This window comes from Engraulis encrasicolus, chromosome 11 (genome assembly GCF_034702125.1).
Source record: "Engraulis encrasicolus isolate BLACKSEA-1 chromosome 11, IST_EnEncr_1.0, whole genome shotgun sequence".
Classification (NCBI taxonomy): domain Eukaryota; kingdom Metazoa; phylum Chordata; class Actinopteri; order Clupeiformes; family Engraulidae; genus Engraulis; species Engraulis encrasicolus.
The window spans coordinates 17,135,758-17,153,703 of NC_085867.1; the positions used below are offsets into that span (position 1 = coordinate 17,135,758).

Here is a 17,946-nt window from a genome sequence, read left to right on the forward strand (position 1 = left end):
TCACATCTCACATAATGAGGACATTTGAGTGGGTACTGCTGCTCAACACAAAGGTTTGCCATGCACTGGATTCCATACAGTTTCTTTATCAGGATAATGTGGGAGTTGTGGACGTTATCCTGTAACTGCTAGGGCAAATTCTCACTTGGACAATTGAGACAGTGCAGTGAGAATAATGTTCTTTGATTTCTCTAGTTGTGCCTCAAACATCCAGACACTCTTACTGAGAGACTAACTTCTGCAGATGGTGACACAGGTGATACAGCACTGGTGACCTGGATAAATGACCCATACATCAGACTAAATGACCTTACATCACAAACTGTGGTCAGCAGCACTGGAGTGCCAAAAGGAATGGTATTCTCCTTGGTGTTGTTCACCCTATACCACCTACTTTTGCTACAGCACTTATACCTACCGCATGCAAGTTTCCATAATGACACTGCAATTGTGAGGTGTATCAAGGGTGGGTAGGATGGGGAGCACAGGTGACAGGTGGATAACTTGGTGCCGGACCAACTAGCTGCAGCGGAATTCCATAAAAAAACAAGGAGACAGTGCTTGACTTACAGAGAACCACCCCTCCACTCTATCAGAAAGGGTTCTACACAGTGTGGCCTAAAACGTCAGCATCGGAAAGGTCTCATTCACTGTTTTGTTGTTTGACCACCCTTTTCTTAAATTATGATACAAATTTGGTGTTGTATTGTCTTAATAAATGTATACAATGTCTGGACTTACTTTCACCAAGTTTTCACCAATACAAGATCTTGTACTGATGATGGTAGAGTCTGGGCGCTATGTAACACCTTCTCCAGCATATCCCAAAGATTCTCAGTGTGGTTGAGGTCTAGACTCTGTGGTGGCCAATCCATGTGTAACAATGATGTATCATGCTTCCTGAACCATGATTTTAAAATTTGAGTCTGATTAATCTTGAAATATGCCTGTATTTTTATTTTATTTTTTAAACAAAATCCATTGATAGAATTACATATTGATTCAGTTTTCCAAATATTTCAGTGACTGTTGATGGAAATTATTTAACCCCTCAAACAGACGAGCATATTTTATATGGCCTTTATAAGTTAGAAACAAGTTGCTGCACCATATTGGTTCAGGGAACACAATTGGTAGCCTATTAGCCTCCTCAGAGTTTAGATCTCAATCTCATTCAGATTCTTGAGGTTGGTTGGAGAAGGCTTTACATAGTGTTCAAATTCTACCATCATACAATACCTTGGTAAAAACGTAAAGCAACACTAGATGGAAAAAGTCCAGATATTGCAGATTGAGTGTGACCTTATAATATGCACCATATGCATTTTTTGCCTTTCTGAATTTGATACATATTATTATGGTTACCCCACCCTCTGGAAGATGAGGTCCCACAACTTTCAAGCTAGAAGTGAGCTTATTCCTGGTAATGAATGGGCATGTTATCTCTAGAACCTCATCTCTATAATAAACTGCTGTATATGGGCTGTGTGTATATGACGTGTATTACAGTACAGTATGTGTGTGGTTGTGTGAAATGCCTTACGGCTAAATGTGTGTTTTATGTTAAATATGTTGTGCAATAATATGTATTATGTTTTGCATATCTATTTATGTATGCTGCTAGAGACCTTAGTTTCCTTCAGGATTAACAATTATGTACCCCCTACTCAACAGTACAGAGTGTATCTTTCAGAATTTTGAGAGTAGTCTAGGCTTTCCTCTGGGTTTCTGTGCCTGCAGATGGCAGAAGGTGTTGAATGGTAGTTGTGTAATTTTGCGGTCTCCCCCTTCTGTAAAATAGCTCACTGTCACATCCACAAAGTATGTACAGAATGTACGGGTGATGTACTGTACGTAGTACATGTACAGTACATGGGTTCTACATTTTTGTTTTCTCCTGACTGCGCGAAATTAACTGCGAACAAATCAACCTCTGTTGGAAACCGCTGTCAGTCAAAAAATTAGTTCACGTGGCTGACTGCCAGTGTCTTGCCCCTCCTCACAATATTGTGTTGACAAACACGGTGAACCCATGTATAGAGAGAAACGTCATTTCAATTTCCTTGTATGACCTGTGCATATGAGGACACTGACAATAAAAGCTGACTTGACTTGACTTGTGTGCATGTGTGAGAGAAAGAGTTAAGAGTCCAGTCAGTCTGCCCATTTCAGGTGTGAGGTAATGGGGTGGGTTATTATGACAGCCTGGGGCCCTCTCTTGGCTCCTGCTGTGGTAAATAGTATTGGGTGATGCGTTTTTACATTTTTTTTTTATTTTTAAAGAAAAATTCTCTCGTGAAGGGAGGGTATTGGCTGGCCATTGTGTTTTGACTGTAAAATTATTGACAAATGTAAAAGAAAGTGATAATAAAGCTATTTTTGCTCTCTAGTACTTTGGGGAAAAAATGCCTGGTGTAGTTTGTGTATGCATCATACATCATTGTCTTCATAAATTCAAATGCTGCTTTCTCTGAAAAGCTCCAAACTTGAACAGATAATGATCTGTGAGATGAAGTGAAACTGGGAAACTCCAACTCCAACTATTGTTATTGTGACACAGCACTCCACATCACACAATTGAACACTGCACTAAACGAAATTGCATTTATCCCTCTTCCGTGCAAGGGGGTAGCCCCCAATGACACCCGAGAGGGAGCAGTGCGGCCGGACAGTACCATGATCAGGGTACCTCAGTCTTGGAGGAGGTGGGGGGAGAGCACTGGTTAATTACTCCCCCCACCAACCTGGCGGGTCATGGCACGCCAACCTTTGGGCTACAAGTCTGACGCCCTAACCGCTTACCCATGACTGCCCTATAGAGATGCAGAAGGTTTGAGTGACATGTTCCTCCTATATCAATAATAGTAATAAGGTGTCCAAAATGGACAGACAGTTGAACAATACGAAGAATGTATTTATAATATGTACAGTTCAATCAATGTAAAACCAATGAATGGATTAGGCACAGTTTCGAACCATAAGTTCACATTAACTAGTGTGTAACCCTGGATAACACATTTGAAATCTTTTGAAATCTTGGCAAAAAAAAATATATAAAAAAAATATATATAGGGACACATTTGATAATCACACACACAAAAAAATCACAATGGGAAATTGAGCACTATGACGTTACAAATCTTCCAGAATTGATCAATTCTGTTTCTCGGCACTAGACAGGTTCCTTGCAGTCTTTTCACCTGTGGCGGGACTGTCACACATACTGTCACTGGAATGCTGGCGTGTCAGCTTCCATCAGTAGTTTTCAAAGTGAAAGGTCTACACACTTAAAATCCTTTTTGTTGTCTTTTATTATTTCATGGTTGGATTGCGTTTCGACTTCAACAGTCTTCATCAGATTCTCTAAGGAGGATTTTAAGTGTGCGGACTTCTCACTTTGAAAACTACAGTTGGCCTTCGTCCTGTACCTTTTCCTGGGATGTGCACAATCCTCTTCTTCAGCTACCATCAGTAGGCCTGCACTCTAGCCTCAAGTCCATCAACTCACACCGCATGCCCCACGTGGTGCATAGAAACGCCTTTCTTGAAGATCTCCTGCTTCATTACCTGAGACTTAACATCATTGATAGGTTTTGGTCAACATCTTGCAAAAACACAATTCAACAGTCATCCTCTCTTTTGCAATCCAGATGTTGAATGGGAGAGAAAGCCCCTCAAAAGTTGACAATAAGGAAACTTAAATGTTTTTTTCTCCACGGAGGCAAGAGGACAGTAGGACCAGGAAAGGACAGGAGGAAGTAGATTGACTTGCACCCACTATGTGGAGCTGAGGGCCTGGGTGTGTGCAGCTAGAGCAGTCTGTGCTCTTTGAACTGCGACCTCCAGCAAGGAGCGGTCTCCCAGGATCTGACTCAAGCTCTCTGAGTCCATCTCCAACAGCATACCTACAGACAAACAAATGTAAGTTATGTAAGTTAACAAAAGTTATGCACAAAATGGATATGTCACATCATCAAAAAAAAGCAATCCAAAATGTAGCATTGATGTGTCGACACACGTAGCATTAACTCCAATTTAACTTACCTGTGATGTCAGCTGAGTGAGTGGGGTCTATCTGTTCCACAAGACGGAATATTTTCTCTCCGAAAGATTCAGCCTCACTATCTGAGTCCGTCATGTTGTCCTCTTGTTCCTCACCTTGCCTAGTTACACACAAGTGAGTATGGTTCATTGAAAGTGCACACAGTGACCAAAACTAACACAAAACACAGAAGTGACACACATAAAAGAACTACATAACAAAAATGTGGGTAATCTTACTACAAAGACGCTGAAGGGGGCTTAGGCTGAAACATCTGTCTGTCATGCTAACCCAGTAGATTAAAACGGCAAGAATTACACCCGAGAGTGCGGCTTTTTTTTTTACTAAACACAAAGGTAATCTTACTCAGCAAGCGTTTTCAGGGCCACGTTGATCTTCTTTTCTAGAAGTTCAGGATCTGACAGAAGTTGAAGAACAGCCTCTTTCTTTTGCTCAAGTAGCATGCCTGTGGACACACATCACCATCATTATCATCATCTTCATCATGTGACCCCTGCCTACATCTAATTTACTTGAAATGGGCTGAATAGTGTCACACATAAGATAAGGCATACCTGTGATTTTGTGAGTGTGCCCTGTGTTGTGAAGGTCAATGAGGTCGTAGAGTCGTTCGCCCAGAGAGTCTGAGGAGGCAGAGGCCTCTTCTGCTTCTGACACCTGACTGAGAGACAGGACAATAGTAGATGAGTAAACAAATATGCAAAGAGAGATATCCTCCGCGCTCCTGCACTTCACAATCTGGTGCGTCTCGGGAAAGGACTTGGTAAATGCAGGGAAAGAAAGGAATCACCTGAGCATCTTCAGATGTAGAAAATAACTTGTTTTATTGGGCAAGCGCCAAGACTAACGTTTCAACGTTCACACGTCTTCTTCAGAGTCAATGAGTAAACAAATATATTGCTAGAGTGAGTAATAATGAGTGTGTGTGACAGAGAGAGTGTAGTATATGTACATAATGTAGTATAGGAATTAGGGAAGCAAATTATCGATTAATTCATTAATCATTAGTTGATAGCCTTATCGATCGACTTACGATTAATTGTTAAGCGGCGTTTTCAATGTTTCTCGAAAAAGAACTACTAAATCTAAAAATTTTAATAAAAAAATTAGATAAAATACCACATTGAAATTGATTCTATTTCAATTCTTTAATCCAAAGGCGATTTAAATATTCCCACTATTCACACCCCTCTTCACACACACTCTTCACATGCCCATTTCAACTGGGTCTCTTTGTCATTTGAATTGTCGATTAATTGCGATCAATGTTTTTTAATCGATTAACACATTGACCAATTAAAGTCGATTAATCGATTAATCGTTTGCATCCCTAATAGGAATGCTATGGGATAGACTGGGACTGCTGATGAGTGATGATGGTGAAATACCTGTCTATGTCCAATGTCCACGTCGATTTTTGTCATGTTTTGGTACAAGGTGTGACTTAGGGTAAATGTTGAAGGGGGGGTGGGTTGGGGAGGGATCTCTTTGTATATTGACTTTCCTCATGTCCAATGCGCCACTTACTAGAAGAAACTTCCCCCATGAGGGACAATAAAGGCACTAGTAGTATGTTCACCTTTCCTGGTTGAGTGCCTGTAGAGCTCTGCTGATCCCATCATTAAGGACAGTCTCGTCTTGAAGCATCTGTGTGATGACTGAATCCGGCAGCTCTAAAAGCATTCCTACATCCAATCAAAACAAAGAATAACACTGTAGTTAAATACAACTTAATTTAAGCTGTCTGGATAGTTATTGCCATTTATATGCCATTTAGCATCATACACATGTGAAGCTCTCCCACAGGTTGTGTGTGTGTGTGTGTGTGTGTGTGTGTGTGTGTGTGTGTGTGTGTGTGTGTGTGTGTGTGTGTGTGTGTGTGTGTGTGTGTGTGAGAGAGAGAGAGAGAGAGTGTGTGAGTGAGTGAGTGAGTGAGTGAGTGAGTGAGTGAGTGAGTGAGTGAGTGAGTGAGAGAGAGAGAGAGAGAGAGAGAGAGAGAGATCTGCCTTGGGCTGAATGTAAGCCTGAGCTACATATGGTAAATAATACTATGTGGAATGACACGTGTAATGTCTTGTGCATAATGTCTTCTGTATTTATGTATCTATGCTACTTGACACCTTAAATTCCCCTCAGGATTAATAAATGATACTCTACAAATAACTCTCAAAAAATGAGGACTGGCCTAAAAATACAGATGCCTCAGAAATGCTTGTAAATGTTTGTAACCTCACAAAAACGCCCAGAAAACTACTTAAATTCAATAAGACTAGCGCCACTCGGGGCCCTTGCCTAAACCAAGTGCAGTGCACTTCCAATGTACATTACAATATGCGACCTTGCCTCCTCCACTTGTGCTTGTGGCCTCGCCCCGCCTCCTGGCCCATCCTCCGTGAAGAAAGCCACAACAACTTTTGAGGGACTGTTTTTCATTCACCGTCCCACTTAAAAATGAGAAAAAGACTTTACAATTGAGCTTTTGCAAGATATTGAAATAGCCTATAATGCTGTTGTCAGTGATGTCATCATGACACATTACTTCCTGGTACGAGGAAACAAGCACAAGTGGAGGAGGCAAGGTGGCATATTGTAACGCACTGTATCAGCCAGTGATTGGATACTCTTTATTAGTTACACCCAGCGATTGGATAATCTTTGGTGAACTCTACGGAATATCCAATCACTGGGTGTGACTAATTACTGATAAACTGGAAGTGCACTGCACTAGGTTTTGAGAAGGGCCCCAATGTGAGAAGAAACTGAAATAAACAGCAAAAAATCACAGGACTCCGATATGTCACAGTGTCACTTGGCGATGACCACAATACTCACTGCGACGTGAATCCTCCTCACCTGTCAGTTTGCCAGCAATTTCTCCATGCTTGGAAAATACAACGTTGTATAATTTCTCTCCCAGTTCTTCCTGATCGGCGTTCTCAATCATGATAACTCATGGATGTAGTATTTGCCTCTATTAAAAAACACATTGGTTGTGTATCACGAAGTTGGGTTGGATTGCAGACCTTGATTGCGTCGCTGTTTCAATTTTCTTTTCATGAGGACATCTTGACTCTGACCCGAAAATGAGGAAATGTTACAAGTTTAGAGATGTCATTGCAGCTGACGTAGAAAAATGCCGATTCTGTAACACGAAATAAAATGATATTTCAGACGTGTACAAAATCCACAAATATTTACTTCGTCGCATGAAAGTGACGTAAACATAATGTGCCAGAGCACTACCAAAAATGAATATTGCACAAAATATAGTGCGTGTATAAAATGAGGAAAAATGCGTCTACCAGTTTAACACATCAGTGGTGAATGAATCCGTTCAATTGATTTATATTGTATTACAAAACAGAGTTAGTTTATGTTCAAATATTTTGCTATATTCAAAATGACGAAGACAAGTCCGATGCGCAATGATCTACAAATCTTCACCGGAAGCAAAGAAAGATCCTTTTCCTCTCTTTTCCTGCGCTGAAAGGTAACGTGGTCGCCTTTTCGTCGTCTTTACCATCACATTTTTGCTTTTATTCGTAAAACTGTGGCTGGCTGTACTTTTGCCAATATTGCAAGTGACCCAATATGTTACCTATTTGGTTGTGGGATGTGCTTTGTATAGTTAAACCTTTTCATAAAGATGATATTTAACGGAGCTGTGGTTGCCGCACGGTTGAAGTTTTAGCCGCGGCCTTGTCTCTTCCACACTCGTGCTGTTTCAGACGTAGCATAGTAGAATGAGCAGGGTTTTTACACTTAGTTTATTTGACTATCCGGCTGTTATCCACGTTGTGTTCCATTTAACAACACAGTGTGTTAGATTATTGAGACGTTCTTGACACCGTACGTTTTAAAAAATGTACGAACATCAGTAAACATGTTTGAAGGCTAATGTTAGCTACAAGCTACAGTGATGTCAACTAAAGTGACATGATACCAGTGTGGGTTTTTTGTACTATCCATATAGATCGAACTGCAGTTCAGTTATGTGTTGTACTTGTCTCGACTGAAATTGCTGTTGATATTATGAATGTGGCCTGTTGTAAACTGCAGTTCGCCTGGCTGTGGTGTCTTAGTAGCTGCATGTGTAATCATGTGCATTCAGCTCTGTGTGTTGTGACTGCGAGTACCTCTGTGTTGGGTTACATTTTGCTTGCCATTTTCATCTAGGTAAAGATGTCGTCCTCACACCTCCAGTGGATGGTCATCAGGAACTGCTCCAGTTACCTCATCAAGAGGAACGGACAGACCTACAGCACTGTGAGTACAGAAGAGCCTATATTCACAACAGTATCCCTATCTTGGTTTTATCTCAAGTCCGTCTGTAGGATGACTATTTTACTTAAAATCATACATCTGCACTCAAAACGCGTATGGGCTGTGTCCATGCCTAATTTAACACATGTCATCCAAGCAGCGTGCAACTGATTACTCCATGTATGATGTGTTTTTCTCTCTTTGTAGGAGGCCAACAACCTCAAGTCTCGCAACTCCTTCCGCTTCAATGGCCTTGTGCACCGCAAGTCAGTGGGAGTGGATGCTGCCGCTGATGGCAAGGGTGTCGTGGTTGTGTTGAAGAAGAGAGCAGGTACTGGCTGTAATACTTAAAGGTGCACCGTGTAGTATTTTTTGTAGTTTGTTTCCAGAATTCATGCTGCCCATTCGCAAATGTTACCTTTTTCACGAATACTTACCACTGCTGTGCCACCAAATTGTCAGTATTCATTATGACTGGGAAAATTGCACTTGTCATACATGACAGCAAAAATATGAGCAGGTACTGTCCTTAATACCAAAGCCGACTTCACTCTAGTTTCAACCACAGATTGGGAATTTCTGAGATTTTCTGGGACAGGTGTTCCTGACTGGGAATGGGAAGAAGTCACTTGTAATTGAAAATGTATAGGGCAGCATGATGTGATGGTTGCATCGCTGGCTAGTTGGTAATCAGCCTCAGTGGAGTATAACTCAGTGAACACTTACCATGTACTACTCAAATACTCCTGAGCTGTGTGCTAGTGTTGGGGAAAAGAAAGGGCATTGAGATGTGCTTTTTGGCGCAGCACCCAGTCTTAATGTGGGACATTTCTTTGTTGAGTAGGTCTTGGATATTCATTTTTTTTTTTTTTTTGGCTCAGGCAGTTTTTTGTCTGCCTTCGAGTGGGAACACACTCGGTTCAGTGTCACTGTGGAATACCTTTGTGAGCTTTCCTTGATGGTAGTTGAGTGATTTGGGAATGTCTGTTTGTGTGTTCCAGGCCAGCGCAAACCTGTCGCTTCCTATGAGAAGATCACTATCAACAAGAACGCCAGAGCCACCCTCAGCAGCCTGCGCCACATCATCCGCAAGAACCATTACAGGAGAGACCTGCGTATGGTAAGCATTCAGTTGCATTTAACAGAACCATTTCAGGAGAGACCTGCGTATGGTAAGCATTCAGTTGCATTTAACATTTAGCAGAACCATTTCAGGAGAGTCCTGTGATGGTAAGCATTTGATTTTTTTGGTCTTTAACGACTTAATTTGACAGGACAGTTTGAGAGGTGGACAGGAAGTGAATGGGGAGGGGACTGCAAATGACCCGGGCCGGGAATCGAGCCGCGGACGGATGCATGACATACGAATGTCCTACCAGTTGGCCACAGCAGGGCCCATTCAGTTGCATATAGCAGGCACATTTATCCGAAGCGACTTGAATAGAGGACATTTATAGTGAAAATGGTGTGCGGAATACAGAAGGCAGTTGTATAGTAGACAAGTGCAGAAGTAAAACAAAGTACAGCAGCATACAAATTGTGAGGTGTGTGTGTGGACATCAGTCATAACATAAAGCTATGGCACTCCTGTTGATTCCCTGGGGATCAATAAAGTTACTGTACTCTATTGAGCGGTTTGATGGGATGGTTGTGTTGCTGACATGAAACTGACATGTCACTGACATGCCACAGCAGCTGGTTAGTTGGAGTGTGTTAGTTGGCGCTAAACCCTAGAGCTATATGATTATCCTATAGTGTTTTTGGCAATGTTGTGTTGGAAACTAATTGTTGGATAAGGTACTGGTCGATGCCTCCATACTGGACTAGGTCAGCTGAATAGATGAAGATTTTGATGTGACACTAATTTCTATCCTTGCGTTACAAAACACTTGCATACAATGTTTATTTTGCAAGGTGTCTTATTTTGTGTGAAACTGCAACACATTTATCTCAATATTCTCCCTTCTGTGAAACTGGCTGTCCACCCACCCACCTTGACTATCAAATTTTCTACAGTTGACCTTGTCTTGAAACTTCATAACCCATCTCCCAGAATAACATGCTTTGCTTATTTAATTTCCCAACCAAATATGGAAATAACTCGTATGCATGATATCCCTATCTTATTGAGTAGTGCACTTTTTACTGCAATGAGGATGACCATGCAAGCTGCTAAATAGAAAAGTCAGTCATGCATATGATCCTCAACTTATCGTGTGTAGTGTACTTCTAAGACTGATGCCTATGCAGAGTGTTAATTTTTTTGACCTGTTCGTCCCAACAGGCCGCCGTGCGTCGTGCCAGTGCCATCCTGCGCAGCCAGAAGCCTGTGGTGGTCAAGAAGAAGCACCCCCGCGCCAACAAGGCCGCATAAGCAGCCCTGCTCTGGCAGCACCATGTGTAGTAATCAAAATAAAGGACCGTTTTGTTCAAAAAACATCTGCAGAGTTGTTGTGGTTTATTGATGGGACCAGAACGTTTTTTTTTCCATCACTGGCATTACCTTAAAAATGTTTGTTTTCATGGCTTTACCTTAATTTGTAATGAAATATATGTACATTTAAAGAATTGCTAGACGACTATACTGTGGTCAATGACACAAGTGGGGGCTCCTAATCCATTTGGCCCATCTAGTGTTCATATGAGATCAAGTTTTTTAGGGACGTGTTATTCAGAACAACATATCAGAATGTATACTGATACACGTTCAAAATGAAAAATTAACCTAATTTTCAAAGTGTTCTATTAGGATATACAGACCTCACTTTTTATCACCACCCTTTCCCGCAGTAGTCACTGAATGTGAATGCAGAAATGTACAGCAAGTTCTTTTTCATATGAAATTGTCAGCAATGCCTTGGCCAGAATGGATGGCCGTTTGAGAACATGGTGGTGACGAATATGTAGACTCTACAGTGAGAATCACATTAATTTTTATAAACGTCTACTTGTGTGACTTATATGCTGTTGGGGTCTTCCTGTGTAGTAGAATTGACTATTCTGTGCATATTAGTCCATCTGATGACCTGAGAACAATGCTGGTGCTTTGTTCCTTTGTCTACCACAGGGGTTGGGTTAGGCAGTGTTTCCCAACCTTTTTTGTCCTGCGTACCCCCTAAGCAATTTTCTCATATGATGAGTACCCCCCTCACTTATGCTCTATATCTGTTCCTCTATCCCAATGTTTCTACACTGCATATATTTGTTATTATTACATTTTTCCAAGTACCCCCTGAGGTGTGCTCGCGTACCCCTAGTGGTACACGTACCCCTGGTTGGGAACCACTGGGTTAGAGGACCATTTTGTGATGAGGTGTTTGTTTAATTACTTTCCTAGTAGTCCATAGAGACTGCATGCTTTCAGGCAGAGGATTTGCATCATGACATCATGTGCCAAGTGGTGGTTGTGTTAGCCATTAAGGATATGATGGCTCCATCAGTGTAACATTCTGACCCATTGGGAGCAGGAGTGTACACTGTAGGACAGTGTTTCCCAACCAGGGGTACACAGGGCTGATAGTATTCAGGCTCCATGCCTGATTAATTTCAGGCTTGACAAGAGTTTGCAAAAATAAAAACAATAATAAGCCATTAGGTTATTCTTATCTCAAAGTGTTACAGGTTCAGGGGTTTCTTCTACTATCAGGCTTGAATAATGGTCATACACAGGCTATTAAATGTTTGAATAATGTGTCAAAATAGGCCTACGTTATGTCACTATGCAGTATCTTGTCGTCGTCGTTAGAGGAGGGAAAAACTATCAGGCTCAGGATTTTTTTTTTCACTATCACCCCTGGGTACATGTACCACTAGGGTTACGTTAACACAATGCAGGGGGTACGTGGAAAAGATCAATAAAAAGTGTATGGAGCATAATCATATTGGAATAGAGGAAGAGTAAGGGGGTACTCATAGTATGACAGAGACACTGCTGTAGGAGACTACTGCTATGGAATGCAGTGATCTACAAACCCCAACTCCGATGAAGTTGGGACGTTTGGTAAACAGTGAATAAAATCAAAATGCTATCATTTTCAAAACATTCAATCTATTCATTAGATGGAGAATAGTGAAAAGACAACATATTAAGTGTTAAAACCGAGAAAAAATATTGTTTTGGGGGACATATGTACTCATTTCTAATTTGATAAATCCAGCACGTCTCAAAAGAGTTGGGACGGGGATCAGTGAAATTTAGTAAACATCCAAATAAGATAAAACAACAAAGAAGAACATTTCAAAATGAATTGTACTGACGAACAATATAGGTGTCCAGGTATAAGATCATCACAGAGAGGCTGAGTCACTCAGAATTAAAGATGCAAAGGGAATAATTACCATAGTTATTACATACATTTTTGAATTCCCTTTGATTTACCACGATTGAGTGTATATAAGACATATTTTTGTTAATAAAATCATTGTACAGGTTCATGACATCATGAAATATATATTGGCTGTAGTCTCACTCTAATTCCTGGAGTGCTAGAGCTATTGAAAATTGACCATATTAAGAATGCTTAATGCATGAAAATGATACAGGGGTGTAACATTCTCCTAAGCACCTGAGCTCACTTGAAATAGACACAGAAGACATGGGAAACTACCCTTTGGTTACAGAAGTTGTAGAAGTCCATTCTTTTTGACAATAATAGAGCATTGCACATCCTGTGCTACAGTAAAAATGGACCATCCAACTTGTGTTAGTGCTAGCTTCAAAAGTCAGCCTCCATGATGGCATGCGGGTGCAGTAGTGCATTGGTTAAGATGTTCTCAATCATCTGTAGAGTTAAATACAGTGCTGAATGGTATAAATGGGTTTTAAACAGCATGAAAAGCCACTCATGCATTATATTTTGAAGGGAGATCTTCGATTACTGCCACATAGTAAGGTCAAATTGCATTCTCTACTATGTTTTAACAGTTTGGCTCCATCATAAGGACCAGCAGGTGATAAAATGGTGGGTTTTTGGTCAAGACCTGTCACACTGTAAGCACTACAGAAAGGAAAACATTGTAAAACATGACAAGGAATACACCCACCATTTAAGCTGGTGAAATCATGTCCAAGATAGGAATTAACACTGTTTTTATATAAAATCATCTCATCGGTTAATGTATTTAACTGTTAAGTGTTGTCTTTTGTTTTGTTTTTAGTCTTCCTCGACATTTGCTGCCATTTATTGTCCCCGTCCCAACTCTTTTGAGACGTGTTGGATTTATCAAATTAGAAATGAGTACATATGTCCCCCAAAACAATATTTTTTCTCAGTTTTAACACTTAATATGTTGTCTTTTCACTATTCTCCGTCTAATGAATAGATTGAATGTTTTGAAAATGATAGCATTTTGATTTTATTCACTGTTTACCAAACGTCCCAACTTCATCGGAGTTGGGGTTTGTACTTGGTGCAAAGGATCATGGGAGAAGCCAAATGGAAGCGCATGTAATTAAACTGCAGGATGCTGATGGCCTTTCAGTATTGATCTCAGTGGGGCAGCAACAGGAAGAGGTGATGCACTTATCAATCTACAGAGTGCTCCCTGGCTTTTAACCCAACCCTGTCATATGCAGGGAAACCTTCATAATCAAGCCATGCAGCATTTGTAAACAGGATGGTACTATCTATACAATGCGTAGAGTGGACAAATAAACAGCTGCGTGCACTTTTAAATCATTGGGGAAATGTCTGTCAATAGTGCTGCCAACCAAGTAGCATTACACTATCGCTACACTTGCAATAAGTCGAGTTCTGTAGAACTGTACTGGTTCAGACAATTGACTACATTTCAGAAAAGATGAAAATCATTCATGAGATTAAACACACATTAAATCTTAATTAGCAAAGTAAATAGAAACTGGTAGAAGAAGTGCACATGAGACTGACAGATTGATCAATCACTGCAATTGAGAGAATTAAGTCGTACCATAGCGATGAGGTCACAGCTTTCTCTTCTTTAATACAGCCTTCAGGGCTTTTATTCCAAATGTCTAGTTCTGTAATGTCTAGTAATGTATGTTCCCCTAAATGATCAATTCTACGTGCGTAGTGGTTTAAATAACTAGGCCTATATTTCATAGTTCAAATGTCATATTTCAAGTGTGTGGCCCTTTGTGAAAAATATTAATCAGGAGAACGGCTGTATGAATGAATCCTTACATAATCATGCTCACTATGCGACCATGTGGAACAACTAAAATTGATCATCAGTTCAATGTTGGCACCACAATGTACTAAAGTACACGTGTGCGTTTGTGTGCACGCATGTGCGTAGCCTATTGTGTGTGAGTGTGTGTGTGTGTGTTGGCCTGTCACTGTTGGGCATTTCCAAGTGTGTGTGCGTAGTGCGTACGTGTGTGTGTGTCTATTGACCAGTAACTGTTGGGCATTTCTGTACACTGGTCCTGCAGTGAGTGTGTGTGTGTTAGAGCGAGGGGCCCCAGCCCAGCAGTGTGTGCCCGACCAGATGCGCGTGTGTCTGCCCGGGCGAGGAGAGGATGCGGTGGTGGTGGTGGTGCGTGTGTGTGCTGGCACTGCTGCGCGGCGTCTGCATGGCCTTTGAGCTGCAAGACACCATCCACACCCTGATCGAGGAGAACATCCACCTCCACGACCAGCTTGAGAACCTCACCAAGGCCCTCAGGGAGCTGCGCCAGCTGCTGCTTCACAATGCCGGAGGTATGCGCTTTTTCAAACCATTGATTTACGGCTGCATTGAGTGGGCTTCTTGTTCTGAAATATATTTCTAGGGCCCATGGTGGTGTCTTCTTTATTGAGATATGACGGTGAAGATGTTGGACAGGGAAGTAGTAAGAAAGAGAGAGATTAGGTTTGTTTGGGATATGATGACCCAGGCTGGATTTGAACCTGGGTCCCCATGGATAACTTGCCCATTCATGGTACTGCAGCACACGCTCATACAGTCATGCTTGCATTGTGTGTTGTGATGGAAAGTATGATTAGGAAGGATGGTGGAGATGTTTGCAATGGTTTATTCGCACCTGCATAAGAGTAGACAAGGCACAATTATTTCGATAAACAAGGTGTTATTACGTGTTACATATGGCCATGTTGATAGGACAGGGACGACATCGCTGTTGCATCATGGCCATTACAGTGCTGGAAAGAGTTGGAAATTCCAGTGCTCATTTGTTGCTGAGCCGTGGACACAAATGGATTTTATTTGTTTCCAAAATCATTATTTCTGTCCCTCTCTCTCTCTCTCTCTCTCTCTCTCTCTCTCTCTCTCTCTCATACGCACACACACTCTCTCACTCTCTCTCTCCATGTAGTGCTATTTTTGCTCTTCTTCTCTGTCAGTGATGTTTTCGCCTGTGTTTCCTCTTTCTCTGCTCTTTCTACTTTTCACTTTTCCCTCGAAATGTTCTCCACATCCTGTGCTTGCGTGACTCTCTGCCTCTTTGTCTGACTGTTATTGATCCATCCACTGGCCACAATGACACCCAGCTGGGCTTTACTGGATCTAGCATATCTGTTTTTTTATCTGTGCCATTGATTTCATGTGCATATAGGATTTTTTTTCTGCTTCATGACCATGGACAAATCAAAACAATGTAGCAGCCACACACAGTTCCTTGATTATTTTCTGTTGTTATATTTTTTACTAGAGAAGAGATTTAAACCATGGTTCTGAAAAGTTGAATTAGGGTTTCTTTAATAAAGTTAGCAGACTATATAAAGGCACTGACAGTGACATGTGTGCAGCCCCTTTCAAATAGTCTTTTAGTCGTTGTACCATACTACATCACCGGAATTAGTGAAATGCAGTGCAATGCAGTGCAATGTGTGTGCGCATCAGCCATCTTAAAGACCTGACTAGTGAATGTGTTGTGCCCTTTCTCTTTCAGAGCAGACTAATATCAACAAAGAGGAGCTGCTGCATCTGTGGGAGGAATGGTCTCTGCGCGGTAAGGGCTTATTTATCACACAATAACACCAAATCACCAAACAGCTCTCAACTCACCTTATTTGTTTAACCGTGTAACTCAGAATAGGATATAATGTAATACAATACAAGTTTATTTATCTTGGGAGGTCTCTGGATAAAAAAAATACCATATAGCACCAATCAGGATACAGGTACAAAATATTAAAGTTTTAAAAAGTGTTCCATAAATGATAATAATGACTATTAAAAATGTATTGTTCAATGTTATCTTCACTATCTTCAATGCCTGTACTGTATTATCAGTAGGCTACATGGTCCAGTGGTCCAACTTAAAGGCGGAGCCACACAGTGGCAGGGAGGATGTCACATGGTCCTCTCCATATAAGGCATGCTGATGATCGATCAGGGCTGGACTACTTATCTTGCATACAGGGTATTTGCCCGGTGGGCCTACATTTCTCAGGGGCTGGTGCTGTTTCTTTTTTCCCTTCTTAATCCGTAATTTTGGTCCAACTTTAACGTATACACTGGACTGGGTCAATCATATTGTAGAAAAACAGGGGTCTGTGTTAGGGACTGGTTTAACCCATTGGGTCCTGGAGACACATATACGTTTTTTTTTCAGGAATTTGAGATTTTAGCTGTTTTATTAAATATGTGGGTATGTTAGAGCTGAATGAACACATCACAATGCAAGGGGAGGGTCTTGCCTTTAAAATGTAACTCATTTCATATTTGTATGCGCTTCGGAGGCTGAGATACTTAGAATTTAATAGGAAGAGGGCACCCTTTCCCAAAAAGGGCTCAGGACAAAATGGGTTAAGCCCGAAATGCCTGGGTCATTTTTTTGCTCTCAGACCATCCCTGCTGTGTATTGACATTTGTCTGCTGATACTGGTGCCAGGGTGCATGCTGTGTGACATCTTAACGTACATTGAACCATGTTTAACAAGTCTGTTATGTAAGTTCATACTGACAAGCAATTGCCAATAAAGGATATGTGTATACTAAGTGCAACCAATCAAAATGTTTTCAATAATTTTAGTTGTTTGTTCCTTTCCGTCTCACTATATATTCGAGCACTAATATATATACAGTTTGTACATTTCCTCAACCAATCTAAAACTGCTCTATGCCTAGATGGGATGGTGCATAAAATATGTTATTCAGCGGCAAATTCAGTTTCAGTGTCAATACTAGATTGCATTCTCGCAGAAAATGCTGGAGGCGGGCTTGCCTTTTGGGGCAGAGCTGAGCAGTTTTATTTTTGATATCTCGATACCTAAATTAAAAACAAACTACTATTGAGAAAACGAAGCTAAAAGAAATGTGGGGAAAATCCATCCACCCAGTCAGACGTTATGGACCAATCATGTTGTAGCTCCGCGTTTTGGGGATATACTAAATGACATACATGTATTTTAAGTTGGCTAAGGAACACTGCTGCATATGATATAATTTTGAAAATCAACATGGGTCCAAGTGGGATTCAAACTCACAACCTCCATATCTCTAATCCAGCACCTTTGCCATTGATACTAAATGACATACATGTTATTTTAAGTTGGCTAAGGAACACTGCATATGATATAATTTTGGAAATCCACATGGGTCCGAGTGGGATTCGAACTCACAACCTCCATATCTCTAATCCAGCACCTTTGCCATTGATACTAAATGACATACATGTTATTTTAAGTTGGCTAAGG

General features: G+C 41.0%; 2 protein-coding genes across 3 annotated transcripts; one reads left to right on the top strand and one right to left on the bottom strand.

Annotated features, from left to right (window-relative positions):
- Positions 1-2,893: 2,893 nt before the first annotated feature.
- On the bottom strand, positions 2,894-7,010 carry LOC134457996 (uncharacterized). The gene is made up of 6 exons (XM_063210058.1): positions 6,917-7,010; positions 5,643-5,748; positions 4,618-4,724; positions 4,409-4,508; positions 4,045-4,163; positions 2,894-3,905 (listed from the first exon to the last, which is right to left on the bottom strand). Exons 1-6 carry the CDS (start codon positions 7,005-7,007, stop codon positions 3,778-3,780), a joined length of 651 nt encoding a protein of 216 aa, XP_063066128.1. The 5' UTR covers positions 7,008-7,010; the 3' UTR covers positions 2,894-3,777.
- Positions 7,011-7,457: 447 nt separating this feature from the next.
- rpl28 (ribosomal protein L28) lies at positions 7,458-10,765 on the top strand. 2 transcript variants are annotated; one of them, XM_063210059.1, is made up of 5 exons: positions 7,458-7,553; positions 8,240-8,329; positions 8,534-8,657; positions 9,328-9,446; positions 10,611-10,765. In XM_063210059.1, exons 2-5 carry the CDS (start codon positions 8,246-8,248, stop codon positions 10,698-10,700), a joined length of 417 nt encoding a protein of 138 aa, XP_063066129.1. In that variant the 5' UTR covers positions 7,458-7,553; positions 8,240-8,245; the 3' UTR covers positions 10,701-10,765. The 2 variants fall into 2 exon arrangements, with proteins under 2 accessions (XP_063066129.1, XP_063066130.1); XM_063210060.1 differs by having other exon boundaries at positions 7,552-7,640.
- Positions 10,766-17,946: the final 7,181 nt, after the last annotated feature.

Bases quoted from the DNA above. Each gene is read 5' to 3' on its own strand.
- LOC134457996 (XM_063210058.1), bottom strand. From the start codon at position 7,007: ATGATTGAGAACGCCGATCAGGAAGAACTGGGAGAGAAATTATACAAC. The intron at 4,725-5,642 runs GTGAACATACTA...CCTGTCTCTCAG, and splicing joins CAGGCACTCAACCAGGAAAG to TCAGGTGTCAGAAGCAGAAG. The intron at 3,906-4,044 runs GTAAGTTAAATT...GTTTGTCTGTAG, and splicing joins TCACTCAGCTGACATCACAG to GTATGCTGTTGGAGATGGAC.
- rpl28 (XM_063210059.1), top strand. From the start codon at position 8,246: ATGTCGTCCTCACACCTCCAGTGGATGGTCATCAGGAACTGCTCCAGT. The intron at 8,658-9,327 runs GTACTGGCTGTA...TGTGTGTTCCAG, and splicing joins TGTGTTGAAGAAGAGAGCAG to GCCAGCGCAAACCTGTCGCT. The intron at 9,447-10,610 runs GTAAGCATTCAG...TCGTCCCAACAG, and splicing joins ACAGGAGAGACCTGCGTATG to GCCGCCGTGCGTCGTGCCAG.